Source organism: Panthera pardus, unplaced genomic scaffold (assembly GCF_024362965.1).
Source record: "Panthera pardus isolate Hobbes unplaced genomic scaffold, ASM2436296v1 HiC_scaffold_2, whole genome shotgun sequence".
Lineage (NCBI taxonomy): Eukaryota > Metazoa > Chordata > Mammalia > Carnivora > Felidae > Panthera > Panthera pardus.
Window position 1 is genome coordinate 80,216,341 of NW_026526765.1, and position 13,819 is coordinate 80,230,159.

General features: G+C 36.5%; 1 protein-coding gene across 3 annotated transcripts in view; it reads right to left on the bottom strand.

The window, feature by feature from the left end:
• Positions 1 to 13,819, bottom strand: part of LNPEP (leucyl and cystinyl aminopeptidase) — an 88,513-nt gene that overhangs the window by 3,999 nt on the left and 70,695 nt on the right. For all 3 annotated transcript variants that reach the window (XM_053907188.1, XM_053907189.1, XM_019428864.2), the window contains 4 exons: positions 11,354 to 11,537; positions 10,070 to 10,226; positions 3,642 to 3,826; positions 2,046 to 2,207 (listed from right to left, as the gene is read on the bottom strand). In XM_053907188.1, the coding sequence (XP_053763163.1) occupies positions 2,046 to 2,207; positions 3,642 to 3,826; positions 10,070 to 10,226; positions 11,354 to 11,537 (688 nt within the window). The remainder of the gene's footprint in view (positions 1 to 2,045; positions 2,208 to 3,641; positions 3,827 to 10,069; positions 10,227 to 11,353; positions 11,538 to 13,819) is intronic.

Genomic DNA, 13,819 nt, shown 5'->3' on the forward strand with positions numbered 1-13,819 from the left:
TACAACTCTGAAGATTGGATTTTTTTCTGTTAAAAACCTTATTTGATATGAGTAGATAGGTATATTACTACTTTTTTAAAGTTTATTTTTTGAGAGAGAGAGAGATTGAGAGCACAAGTGGGGAAGGGGAAGAAAGAGAGTGAAAATATCCCAAGCAGGCTCCACACTGTCAGTGCAGAGCCTAATGTGGGACTCAGACTCATGAACCGTAAGATCATGACATGAGCCAAAATCAAGAGTTGGGTGCTTAACCAACTAAGCCACCCAGGCACCTACTCTTAAAAAATTGGGCTGTTTGATGTAAAAAGCAAGATACATTGCAGAATACACCCTTAATATTAATAGCTAACATTTATTGATACTCTATAAGTACTATATTATGTTCTAAATACTTGACACAAGGCTTGAAATAGGTAATTATTACCTATCTCCATTTTATAGTAAGAAACTGAGGTTATGTAAAATTGTCATAGTACCGTAGCTAATAAATTCTAAAGCTTGGTACTTAAATGAATGCAGTTCTCATGTATCATGCTGTAATACCTGCTTATAGTGGGAAAACACATACTCCCAAGAGAATGCATAATGATTACTTTTTGAATTTTTTAAAATGTTTATTTAGTTTTGAGAGAGAGAGAGAGACGAGAGACAGAGAGAGAGAGAGTGCGAGCTGGGGAGGGGCAGAGAGAGAGGAAGACACAGAATCCGAAGCAGGCTCTAGGCTCTGAGCTGTCAGAAAAGAGCCCGACATGGGGCTCGAACTCACGAACTGTGAGATCATGACCTGAGCCAAAGTCGGACCCTTAACTGACTAAGCTACCCAGGTGCCCCTGCAGAATTATTTTTAATAGGAGGAAAAACCTAAATGCCCCTCAACATGTGATGGATTAAATAAATTATGACAGAGCCATACTATTGAATACCGTGTAGCCATAAAAACAAATGAAATAAACTTTATGAACTCACATGGCAAATCTCAAAGACTGTCAAAGAATTAAAAAGAATGTTACAGAGCACTGGGTATAGTATAAACCTATGTTTAAATATGTAAATACCCAGACCAGGACTGACACTGTTAACAGAGAAGAGAGAATAAGGATGTAAGCGAAGGGTCAGATGAGAGACACTTTCACATTTTATTCCATGTTCTTAAGTATTGTTTAAATACTTTATAATGGAAATTTATTAGTAAAACACTACTATTTTAAAACAAAATTACTAATTTATACACAACTTTTCTCTGCTTTCTTGAGTCAGAGGCTGGCTACTACTTTAAAGAAAATGATTATTTACAGTGTATCCTATGGAAAGTGGATCTGGGCAGCTGCTAAGAATATCTCTGGAACACTATTAGGATTTCTCTGAGCAAAGTTATACAAGAGAAGCAATGAGACCCACATGCTTTTCCTTTCCTTCCTGCTGATGACTTTCAAGATACCTTCCTGTTTCTCTCAGTTATTTACAGTGCCTCTACCCTGACACTGATTGCTCTTCCTCCCAGGAAGCCCTACTTATTGCCCTTCTTTCCCCCATGTGAAACAACCATCGCTAGCTTTTCATCAGCTGAATGTTAAAAAGGAAAGGTCTGACAAATCCACATGAATGTATAACCTATAAGCTTTCACATGTCACCTTTTACTGAAGTGTCTGCATTTTCAAAATGATGGCTTGGACAGAGCAATGCCTTGACAAAAAATAATAATAATAATAAAATAAATAAATAAAAAGAAGCACTAATTGTGGAATCAAAGACAACATGTCAGGCGGATCAAAAAGTTTTTAAGCAGAAAGCAGAAGGGGACTGTGATTTCTGGCATCTCCCAATCTCTTTCAGGCGAAGCACTTTCTATCCATCTGTACAGGTCCAATCCCTGAGATGAAGCCCAACACATGCGGGCTCCTCCCCACACCTTCTAAGTCAGGTCTGGCCCACAAGTAAAGGTAGAAAACGGGAGATCCCAGAGAAAATGAGCTCCTCAACCTAGAAGCACAATGCTTTTATGCTTTTAGTTTCTATATATCATATTCCTTGGGTGGTTTCATACCAGTAAAGTTTCCGTACATCCTCGGAGCTGGCAAGAGCCTCAAGTATTTTATTCTTTTCTGCTTCAGAGCCTATAGAGACATACTTGCTTAGTAGGAATGACCAGCCTTTCTCAGTTTGTGCTCCAACCTTGAACACAGTAGTCATGACATCAGTAGGTAGGCTGTAAGAGAGGTACATAAATATGAAAAAAACAAGAGAAAAAATCCTGAATACAAAGGCAAGGAATTGACTAGTGGTGCTTTTGGAGTCAGAGCAGGTAAAAGAAGAGTCTTTACAACTAATAGTCAAGAAAATATTTAATTCAGTTGGCTGCTACTTTCCTGGCAGTGTGATTATAGGGAATATCAATCTAATTTAATGCAATAATTATTCACTAAGCATCCACAAAAACCAGGCAGGCAACTGGCTGGATACTGGGGACGGGAAGAAGAATGAGACCCACTCTCTGCCCTGCAGGAACACAGGGACTATTGCAACGTACAGAATGAATAAATGTATTGCGATATAGTGTGGTAAGTTCCATGGTGGAAATACAGCAGCAAGTGTGGGAAGAGTGGTGAGAAGAGGGGAAGAAACACAGTTTTCTGCCTTTATTAAGATCTCAGAGCTGGAAAGGTCATCTAAATCCCCCACCCCAACTTTCATCTGATGCTTGAATCTATTTCCATAGTGCAAAATAAGGAACATGGAGAAAACCAGTCATCATCAAAAACGTTTCTTCTGTTATGTTATATTCCTAAATTAAAACAGACTTGTTTGACAGCTCACACCTATTTGGATGGGTGCTATCAAAAAACAGAAAACAAGTGTTGGTGAGGTTGTGAACAAATTGGAACTCTTATGCCCTATTTGTGGGAATGTAAACTGGAGTAACCACTATGGAAAACAATACAGCAGTACCTCAAAAAACTAAAAATAGAACTACCATATGATGTAGCAACATCACTTCTAGGTATACATCTCAAAGGACTAAAAGAGTCTTAAAGAGGTATTTATATACCTATGATCATAGCAGCATTATTTGTAAAAGCCAAAAGGTGGAAGCAACTCACGTGTCTATCAATGGAGGAAACAAAATGTGGTATATACACATAAAGGATTACTCAGCCTTAAAAAAGAAGGAAATTCTAACACGTGCTACAACATAGATGAACCTTGAGGGCACCATGTTAAGTGAAACAAGCCAGTCACAAAAAGACAAATACTGTACATTTCACTTACATAAGGTATTTAGAAGAGAAAATAGAATGGTGGCTGCCAGGGATTGGGGGTTGGAGAAAATGGAGATTTGTTTTGGTAAAGAGTTCTATTTTGCAAGATGAAAAGTTCTGGAGATTCACTGCTCAGCAATGTGAATATACTTACACTACGGAACTGCACACTTAGAATATGTTGATAGTAAATGGTATGTTTTATGTATTTTAATACAATTTGAAAAAAAAATTTTGTTTGACAATACAAGTGCATAGAAATCACCTACATTAACACTTGGTTTTATAACATTTATACTTCAGGATGAAAAGATCCTGGTTTCAGTATATGATATTAACTTAAGAAAGAGTAGAGAGTTCATCGGAGTAGAAGCACATGTCACCTTTGAGTTCCATTAGATGCCACCCAATCATCAAAGAGCTTCATGGCAACAGTGCTGCAGTTCTCTAGGCCGTGGGTGCAAGCAAATTCTAACAGGACTGACCGAAGCTCTCGAGTAGATGGGGTGCCTTCATCAGTCCAAGTTTGCTGTTGGATTTGACTTTGAAGTAACTTAAATACCCTGGCCTAGAGAGAAAAAATGTTAATAATAATTAGGACAACCAGAAAAAATCAGGACAGCAAGATCTTTTTTCCCCAACATTTACCCAAGGACAAAAAGGGGGGCATAGTTATTACCCAATAAATATCAAATGACACATGAAGCCTAAGTACAACTGGGGCAAAACCATTCAATAAGAAAGGCTATTCATAGGCTGCTATAGCCAACGGGGACTCTTAATTATATAACATTAAAAAAAAAAAAGAATTACTTCTATGCGGTAAGGAGAATTTCTTCTGTGTGTACTCAGTGAGATTTTTCCTGCCAAAAAGTATCACCTATAGCCACTGCTAGAAGCCAGTTGAAACTTTCTGACCTCATGACTTTAAATCCATAAACCCATAAAGCAATGTGAGAAAAATGTGCTTCTTTACTGATAGGTACATGTCTAAATGCTTCTGAATCCAATATTAAAGGAATACTTAAAATATCAACTAGCTTGATGATCTAACAAATTAATCTAAACAAAGAGGCAAGAAAATGAGGCCTGCAGGAAAGAAGAGTTGTTTATAGTTATTTCCCCAACCCCCCTCAACTTTTTATTTAAAAAATTTTCAGAGCTATAGTAAAGCAACAAGAATAGTATGGTGAACACCTGTATGTTAGATTCATTGGTTTTTAACACTCTTACAGCCCAGAAAATAAGTTCAAGTTCTTCACAGAGCATCATATTCTTCCAGAGTACCAGTGTTAATACCTAAAATGAATCCTACTTGGAGAGTTTTAAACTGCTGAGGCCATTTTCTTAGCAGACCTTCCATAAGTAAGTCTCTTGTGGAGCTATGAGAATGAAAAGAAGAATCTGTGCAAGAAGGACTCCACATTTGTGATAACATGTCAACTTACTTTTGCTTGCTTCAAAAGCAATGAAATAGAGAACAGACACCTTGTGGAATGTGTGAGTAACAAAGCCTGTGAATCATTGTGAGGACATGAAGTGGAAAAATACTTGCCATGCTGACTGATAATCCAAGGAACATAAAAGCAACGCAGGAGATCCTATTGTATACACATGGCTGCATTGGACATGCTGTCTCCCAGTGGCCTTTCTCAATGGCTTGATAGCAAACCATCCCAAATGAATAAAGAATACAAGAAAATTAAAAACTGCTCCTAACTGTCAAGTAGATACAAAGGAAGAATCAGAGGGGGGAAAAAAAGTTACATGCTTGAAATACTATTTAAAAAACTCAGTGGAGAAAAATGTCAATGTTAATAAGAGTTTACTAAAACATAAAGAAACCAGTAGGGGAAAAAAGGTACTTTAAAGCACTGGAAGCAAGGGAACCCTGACTCTAGAAGATGCTAAGGCCAGTTCCTAAGCAGTTACTCCACTGGAATTATAGGGTACAATTTTACTAATTATTTCTGATACCAAATAGTTAAGATGAATTTCTCAAATAGTTGACTTTACATATATTTCAAATGATAACATAATAGAGCAAAAGATTTTATTTTAGAAATAATTCTGTGTTCAGAAAATTCCTGCTGTTTTAGTTTTATAAGTAATCCAGGTTATATTTTTAATATTAATAAACCATATCGCAAGTACTTCAAACCTAGAATCTGTTTTTCCATGGTCCTAAATTATCTTTTTTTAAATTTAAACTCATTAAACAATAGAATCCAATCCCCTGATTTCATAAAATGAAAATGGCAAGTGGGAAGAGAACAAACCAGATGGGTTAGACAAGCTACAAACACAGAGTATGCAATAAAATGCAAGAACAGTAACACAAAATGATTTTAAAAATAAAAAAGACAGGAAAGATGGCGGCGGCCCTTATACTATGTATTACATTGTGATTTACTGCTTTAATTTTATACTGATATGCCCAGGGAGTTCTTTCTTGGGTCAAGTGAGCTTCTTAAATGTGAAGTGTCAGCTTTTATTGCAAAAGGTTTATCCCAACAATCCCTCATATGTAAAAGAATGACAGACTTGTAAGCGATGAAACAGGAATATGGCTGGGATCAGATGTTAACATCAGATGTGAACAATTTGACACAATTGAAAAGTGCCTCCAGACTCTATGCACCACCATACCACAGCATACATCACTAAATGTGATTCAGAGGTGTGTGTTATGTAGGCATGTGCAGTCTAAATAACAAAATGACCAATATATTTATACAATGCTCTGGTGACAACATAAAAAATTAATTAGACACCAGTATTAATTACAAATACTATCTGAGGATTGGATCCAAGAACTCAGAAATGCCCGCCATTCTAATCTCCAACTATAGTGTCAGATTTCATATTTTGAGAGTGTTGATGGCATCAGAATGTCCTAAGAATGGAATAACAATTTCAGAGACAGTTTCTCCCTCTTGATGACCTAAAGCTAACCTGACCTTTAATTAACAGTCAAGTGTACGACATCTACAGCAGTAAAAGGGCCCACAGGCTCACACATATACACTAAGGCTGCTCTTGCCCTCTAAGCATCAGTCCTCTGGACCCCACCCTGAAGTATGTTCTTCATAAACACACGCCTGCCCAGCAAACAGGAAACTATCATCTAGGATGAAGACGCAGAGTTACTCAAGCATGACAGTAAGAAAATATTCAAAATGTCTAACTTCTTAGATTGAGTTTAGCACCTATGTTCACAGCATAGAGATAGCTTGAGGTAAGTATCAAGTGCTTTCTGACACTAGGCTCTCAACAGAGTGACTGGAGAGAGGCAGGTGTAAGAATGGCTTCTGCCAACATGAAATTTAACTAGCTGGGCAGCTTCAAGAATATTCTGCTAACTCTTATGGTATATTCACTACCAAACACTATCCTTTAATAGTAAAAAAAAAAAACAAAAACAAAAAACACGAGTGGTATGTAGTTATTTATTGCTACCTATAGTGGGTTGAATAGTGTGCCCTCCCCCACCCCCAAAATTCAGGTCTGCCTAGAATCTTTGAATGTAAACTTATCTGGGAATAGGTTTTTGCAGACTTAACCAATTTAAGGTAAGGTCATACTGAATTATGGTAGGCTCTAATCTAATGACTGGTGCCCTTATAAGAAAAGGGAAATTTGGACCCGGAAACAAAGGGAGAATGCCATGTAAAGACAGAGGCGGAAATTACAGTGATGCATCTATAAGCTAAAGAGTGCCAAGGATTGCTGGCAACCACCTGAAGCTAGGAGACAGGCATGGAAGAGATTTTCCCTCAGAAGGAACCAATCTGCTCTCCCAGCACCTCAATTTTAGCCTTCTAGCTTCAGAACTGTGGGAGAATATGTTTTTATTGTTTTAAGACAACAGGTTTTACTAATTTATTATGGCAGCCCTAGGAAACTAAAAAAAACTACCCCAAATGGTGTTGATTTGATATGGCACTAATAACCTCAAAAGTAGTTATAAAAACTCAATAAGAGAAAAATCTCTGTATACAATGAAGCACACTGGTGCTGGACCAACTGGATAGCTGTATCAAAAACATGAATCTTTGTGTCTCACTAACAGCATACACGAAAATCAATTCCAGGTGGATCATAGATCTAAATGTGTAAGGTAAAATAATAAAGTCTCCAGAAGAGAACAAAGGAGAATATCCTTGGGTTGGCAGAGTTCATACACTAAAATTAAGAATTTACGCTAATCAAAAAGCATAATTAAGAGATTGAAAAAGCAAGCCAGAGGGGGAGAAGATACTTGTAAATGTACAAGAGCAACAAAGGACTCATCTCTTGAATATACAAAGAGCTGTACAAATGGATCAGAAAAAGACAGAATATCCAATGGAAAAAACATCAGAGACTTGGGCATTTAACAAAAGTGTACCTCCAATGGTCATTAAACAAATCAAAAGGAATTCATCTTCACTAGTCATTAGGGAAATACAAACTAAAGCCAAAATTGCAATACCACTATGCTCCCAACCAAATGGCTAAAGGGAGTAAGATTTACTATTAATACGAAGTGTTGGCAAGGATATAGAGCCAGAACAGAACTCAAACTCTCATGCATTGCTGACGGAGCACAAAGTGCTATAATGTCGAACTACGATTTGATAGTACAGTATTAACTACGAATATGTTATGAGTCAGCAATTTCACTTTCAGACACAGCCCATAGAAATGCATACAGATATTCACAACAGATATGTATAAGAATATTCATAGTATTGTGATTCATAATAGCTGCAAACTGTGAACAATGCACATGTCCAGCTATGGTTGCTGAAGTGGCTAACAAACGGCCAATTTCTTTGATATGCTAACAGGAGAAAGTCGGTGTTGGAGCCCTAAAGAGATCAATATGTTATTTGCATACTTCTTGAAAATTCGTACAAATACTATTAAAAAAGTCATTAACATTTTGCATATAAAAGAAATCTCAAATAGTAAGTTGACAACTTTATTTTCAAGGAACTAGATGTAAGTCCGTCATTTTAAACCTTAAACACATGGTCTACAAGTTTTTCAAACTGTTTTAATTTAAAATCTCAATTAAAAAAATGATAGGAAAGAAACAGCCTTGATCTTTCCAACAAAAAGGTATCTTTTGAAAGAGACATTGCTAGAATACAAATTAATTTAAAATACAGCAATATAATACAAATGGTGGGTTTGAGAGTGGAACTAATCTGGGTTTGAAGCTCAGCTTTAAAATTTACTTGGTAAATGACTTTGGGGAAGTTAAGTAGTCTCCTCATCCGTATAACGGGGGTAGAAATATCTATCTGGCAGTGTGCCTCGGTGGTTCAGTCAGTTAAGCGTCCAACTTCAGCTCAGGTCATGATCTCGTGGCTCATGAGTTCGAGCCCAGCGTCAGGCTCTGTGCTGACAGCTTGGACCCTGGAGCCTGCTTGGGATTCTGTGTCTCCCTCTCTCTCTCTGCCCCTCCCCCATTCATGCTGTCTCTCTCAAAAATAAACATTAAAAAATAAAAGAAGTATCTATCTGGCATTGTGTGAAGATTATACAAGGTTATCTACATTAAGCACTAAGCATGGTGTGCAGAATAAAACAAGCACTGAAATGTACCAGTTTCTGGTGTATTTCCTCATTTGCTCAATATTTATTGAGTAACACTATGTGCTGAGTCACATTCTGAAGACTCTGGTTTTTATTAACGATGGTGATAGATAGCCTTATGATATAGAAGAATGATAAAAATCCTAACAGTTTGAAAAAACCTCAGAAATCATCTAACTTACATATTACAGTTATGGGTAAGGATAGTCATGGCTCTTTTAGGGTCAGATCAGAGACTTGGGAAGAAGGGTACTTTTCAAGCTCCATATGGCCCACCAGCCATGTACTGCCTCCCGTCACTGTGATGAGAGAACTCATAACAGGGGAAGTGCAGAACAGTAAGAGGCAGAAAGGAGGTTGTTTCTTTTTTAATAATAAAAAAAAAAAGAGAGAGAGAGAGAGAGAGAGAAAAATAGAAAGAGACAGAGACACAGAGAGAGAGAGAGAGATGTAATCTAACCCATTCCTTTGACCAGTAAGAACATCAAAACCCTAAAAGAAATTCTCATTTCTATTCTAATACTTTCTTCCTTTTTCTGAGAGATTCCTTTTGTCTGGGCCCTGGCAAACCTGACTGATTCATAAAGCAAACCTTATTGTCAGAATGTGCTGATTCAGAGAGCAAGATGAAACAAAGAATTTATCTCTCCTTCCCAAGCTTTTAAAGACTCTGTCAACAGTTTAATATTTAAAGTGTCTAAACCAGCAACTGTTAAGATCAAGAAACTGGTTTTAAAAAAGTAAAGCAGTCACCACTACCAAGATTCCTTTAGTGCTCTGCAGATAAATCTATCCACCAGCATCATCATCCATAAGACAGTTATCAGTAAGGACTCCTAAAACAGAATATTCTTCAATACAAACATAACTGTCATTTCATAATGACCACTAGGAAATCAGTGGGGAACACCACATTGCAAAAGGACCCATTTTGAGCATTTATTATATAGAAATAAACTGAGATTTGAAGAGAGTTTTCTTTTCATGTGATCTCATTTTGGCAGCAGTGTCAGAAGGCTGTATTTTGATAGTCAAACAATACCATGTCACGCTAAGCCTTTATCAATTCTTCCTGGTAAGCAATGCCATTTTGATTCAAAGTAAAGATTTCACCACTAGTAGAGTGAAGAAAAGGGAACGTGACCGGCTGCCTTTACAGCCTAGAACTGTGAATGACACATTAAAGGCAAGCAACAAAGACAAGTTGGCAATAAGGTAGACTCACCACTACTCTTGAGGCCAGATCCATGTGTCCCAGCTTTTCAAGGAGGTTATAGATGAGGCCTGTCTGGAACAGGGCTTCAGTGATGGGGGCGGTATAGGTCTCATTTCCAAGGTAATCAATCAAATCAAAGGCCCTTTGAAGAGACACCTTGCCTAGGCTAAAGGGTAAAAGAACAGAAAAGTCAATATGCTGAGAGAAGCAGATGAACTTTATACACATGCTGAGAAACTTCAGGAATAGATGGTGAGTCTTCAAGAACTAAAATGTAAGCTTAAAGTGGCATTCTGTAAAGTTAGACTAAATATTATTATCTTTGATTAAGTTCATGTGTGTGACCCAAGGTTAAAGATACATTTCATGAGAAAGATAAACAATAGCTCAGGTTTTATTCCCTAAGTTACCTATAAATTGCTACTGAGTCATGCTACTGAGACATAAGTCAGTGTCTTAGATGAGAAAAGATGAAGAGTACTAATTTTATTTAATTAATTAATTAATTTATTTATTTATTTCATATATTTACCAGGTGAGAGCAAGTGGCATAAAGAGGATCTGAATCAAAAAGAAAATATTTTGTTATTTGTATGGAAATTTGTCAAACTCGTTAAGTCAAGGTCCACTGTGAATTTACGGTGAGTGCATTTTAAAAATTAACCACATAAGAGAAATCATAACAATGATGGCTGAGATGATATATAGTTACTTCATAAAAAATGAACCAAAAGAAGGTCAAGAGCAGTCCAAAATAATACTTTTGAATATTCTGTGTGTCTCTAGACCCATTAACCACCTAAGCTGGTACTCTTATTATCTGGAGGATATCTAACACATACGGTCACGACCACACTTGGTTTTGGGATTCTGTAATGCACAGAGTAGTTGGGAGGCAAGCTGTAACCAAATAAGAAGGCCCCAACTCTCAGAGACATCACTCAAACCAGTGGGTAAGAACTAACCAAGCTGCTTGAAAAGAATTCTCTCATGAAATAAAGCAAATCCTGAACTCCTAGATCAATATATTCAGCAAACATGTGTCCTGGTTGTTAATATTGTAATCTTAACTGTTACTTAACTGTTCGATATGTTTGTAGCTGACATTTCTATACAGATTGTAACACCAATGAAGGCAAGGATTGTATTTTATATCTTCCCAATCATCCAAAATGAATTATACCTAACAGGCAATATATGCCAGTTCTTTTGAACTGTTTTTCTAAAGTTTTTTTTTCCCCCCACAATAACACTTGTTTAAAAATGAACAAACCCAAACCAAGCACACTCTACCCTGCAAGTTCAAAGATGTTGTTGATGAGGTTGGCTCGGTCTTTGTCACTCAGGACATAAGGATTTGTTTTCAACTGTTTGATCAGTGCTTCCCAGTCATCATCTGCATAGTGTACAATGTAATAGCCATTCATGTTTGTATTGACTTTGATCCACTGCACTTCTTCTGTAAGATTGATGACACCTAATACAGACCAAAGAATGAGAGAGAGAGAGAGAGAGAGAGAGAGAGAGAGAGAGAGAGAACAGGGGAAGAAAAAGTATTAAATGGACATTTTGTTTGTTTCAAAGTTAATATAGGATGTTTTTACATTTAATTATTCTACTAAGAAACTAAATGTCTGCCTCCCAGTGCAGTTATTTTAATGTTAGCAAAGATCACCATTCATTAACAATTATTTATTTAATGATGAACTGGACAGATATATCCCTTCTGTCAAAAATCTTACAATTTAATATAGGCAGGCAAGTAGAATATCATATAAATGTTACTGCTAGAAAAAGAAAATATGGTGATATGCACTTTTGGGGCCCCTACCATTACATATATAAATGTTGAGAGAATTCATAGAAATTTATATAGAATGATTTCAATTAATAAGGAGCTATAAAATACAAGATGACAAAAATATATTACTATAAAACCTGACTACAAAATCTATGTAGGAATTTTTAACATCCTTTAAGTTACTAATCAAGAAATGTCCTTTAAAGTTGGCAACAAGGCTTGGATTTAATATAATAGTTAAGGGTATGCTTCTAAGCATCTTAAGATTTACTATTTATTAGAATATAGGTCCATTACCTTACCATTCTGTTTAATGCTAATCCCTCAGTGCCCAGAACACTGCTCTTAGCAGGTACTCAAAAAATACTTGGTGAGTTACTAAATAAGTGAACAAGATAACTATGCCACGGCAAATGCTTTCAAAAGAAATCTACATAGGGTTTGAAAGATGTTTATAAGTTTTCCTCCCAATTTTTTTAAAATTTTATTTAAAGCCAAATTAGTTAACATGTAGGCTAATAATGGTTTCAGGAGTAGTCCTCTTAAAGTAAAGAGTATTAGGGGTGCCTGGGTGGCTCAGCTGGTTGAGCGTCTGACTCTTGATTTCAGCTTAGGTCATGATCCCAGGGGTTGTGGATTCGAGCCCTACATGAGACTCTGTGCTGAGCTCATAGCCTGCTTAAGATTCTCTCTCTGTCCCTCTACTCCTCCCACCACCTGCATGGTCTCTCTCAAATAAATAAATAAAGGAGTACTAATTTTTAAAAATTATATAAGAGGAGTAGAGATAAGGAAAATAATCTACAGTCTGCCAGTGATAGCATTGTGGGATATATTTCCTGCCAAGACCTTTCCTATACACATCTTAAATGATGTAATATTTCATACAGTGGATAGATGTGCGTTTATTTTTGTACTGCTTTTTTACCTACCAGATTTCAAACACAGCCATTTTTCCATTATCTTCATAAGCAATATTCAAATAACTTCATAAAATTCCATTTAAAAAACCTACCACAGTTTAACCAACCTCCTCTTCGGAAATATTTAGGCTGTCTTAAAATTTTTACTGTCAAAACAACTCTGTATGATGGTTTTTGCACATAAAATGCTTTAGAAATACATTTAAACCCTTTGGTACCTGAAGTCTCAGGGTTTATCAACTTCAAAAGCAAGAATTATTAAAATTTATCAAATTCTCTTAATATTTTAGTACTCCAATTCTACTGAAACTACAAAGGATGTTTATGATGGAAAAGACTTACATTCTGATCATGTATTAATATGAAATATCAGATAATCAGTCTTGTTCACTAAAAAATTTCCCATATTGCTGACACAGCAGCAGATGGGAAAGATCGATTACGTTAATAGGATTGATTCCTTTTTGTGGAGCAGAAGGAAGTTCTAAGGAATAATTGTGATGACAAAGTAGCTGCTCCAGGTTGGAGCTATTTTAACAAAATGATGACTAATGAAATTAACTTTATCATTAAGTATGGCAAAAATATTGACATTCTCCAGGTTACAAACACAATTTCCTGTCGAGCTTTTATCAAGAAAGGCCCTTGGGAAGAAGGACTAAAGAGCTCCAAATCTCCCTTTCCCAAAAAATGGAGGCAAGAAATGATAAATATGGCAATTCTTCCACTGGATGGATGTAGGACAATACTGAAATACAGTGTATTTTGGCTGATAAGCAATTTGCCATGTTATAAACTTAGCCAACTCCAGACAGTAGAGAGGAAAGGGGCAGCTGGGCGTGTACTTGAAATTGTTACTGTCATCTCGATGACAGAATATAAAGCAGTGCAGCTAACAGCATGGAGAGAAGAGGTATCATTTAAAGAATCAACATACTAGTCTCTTTCAGGTCTTCTGAATGATCCAGAATGAAGGACCTTAAAACCACAGGTATCAAAAAATAATAGCTTTGCACACAAGGGAGGTAACTACAT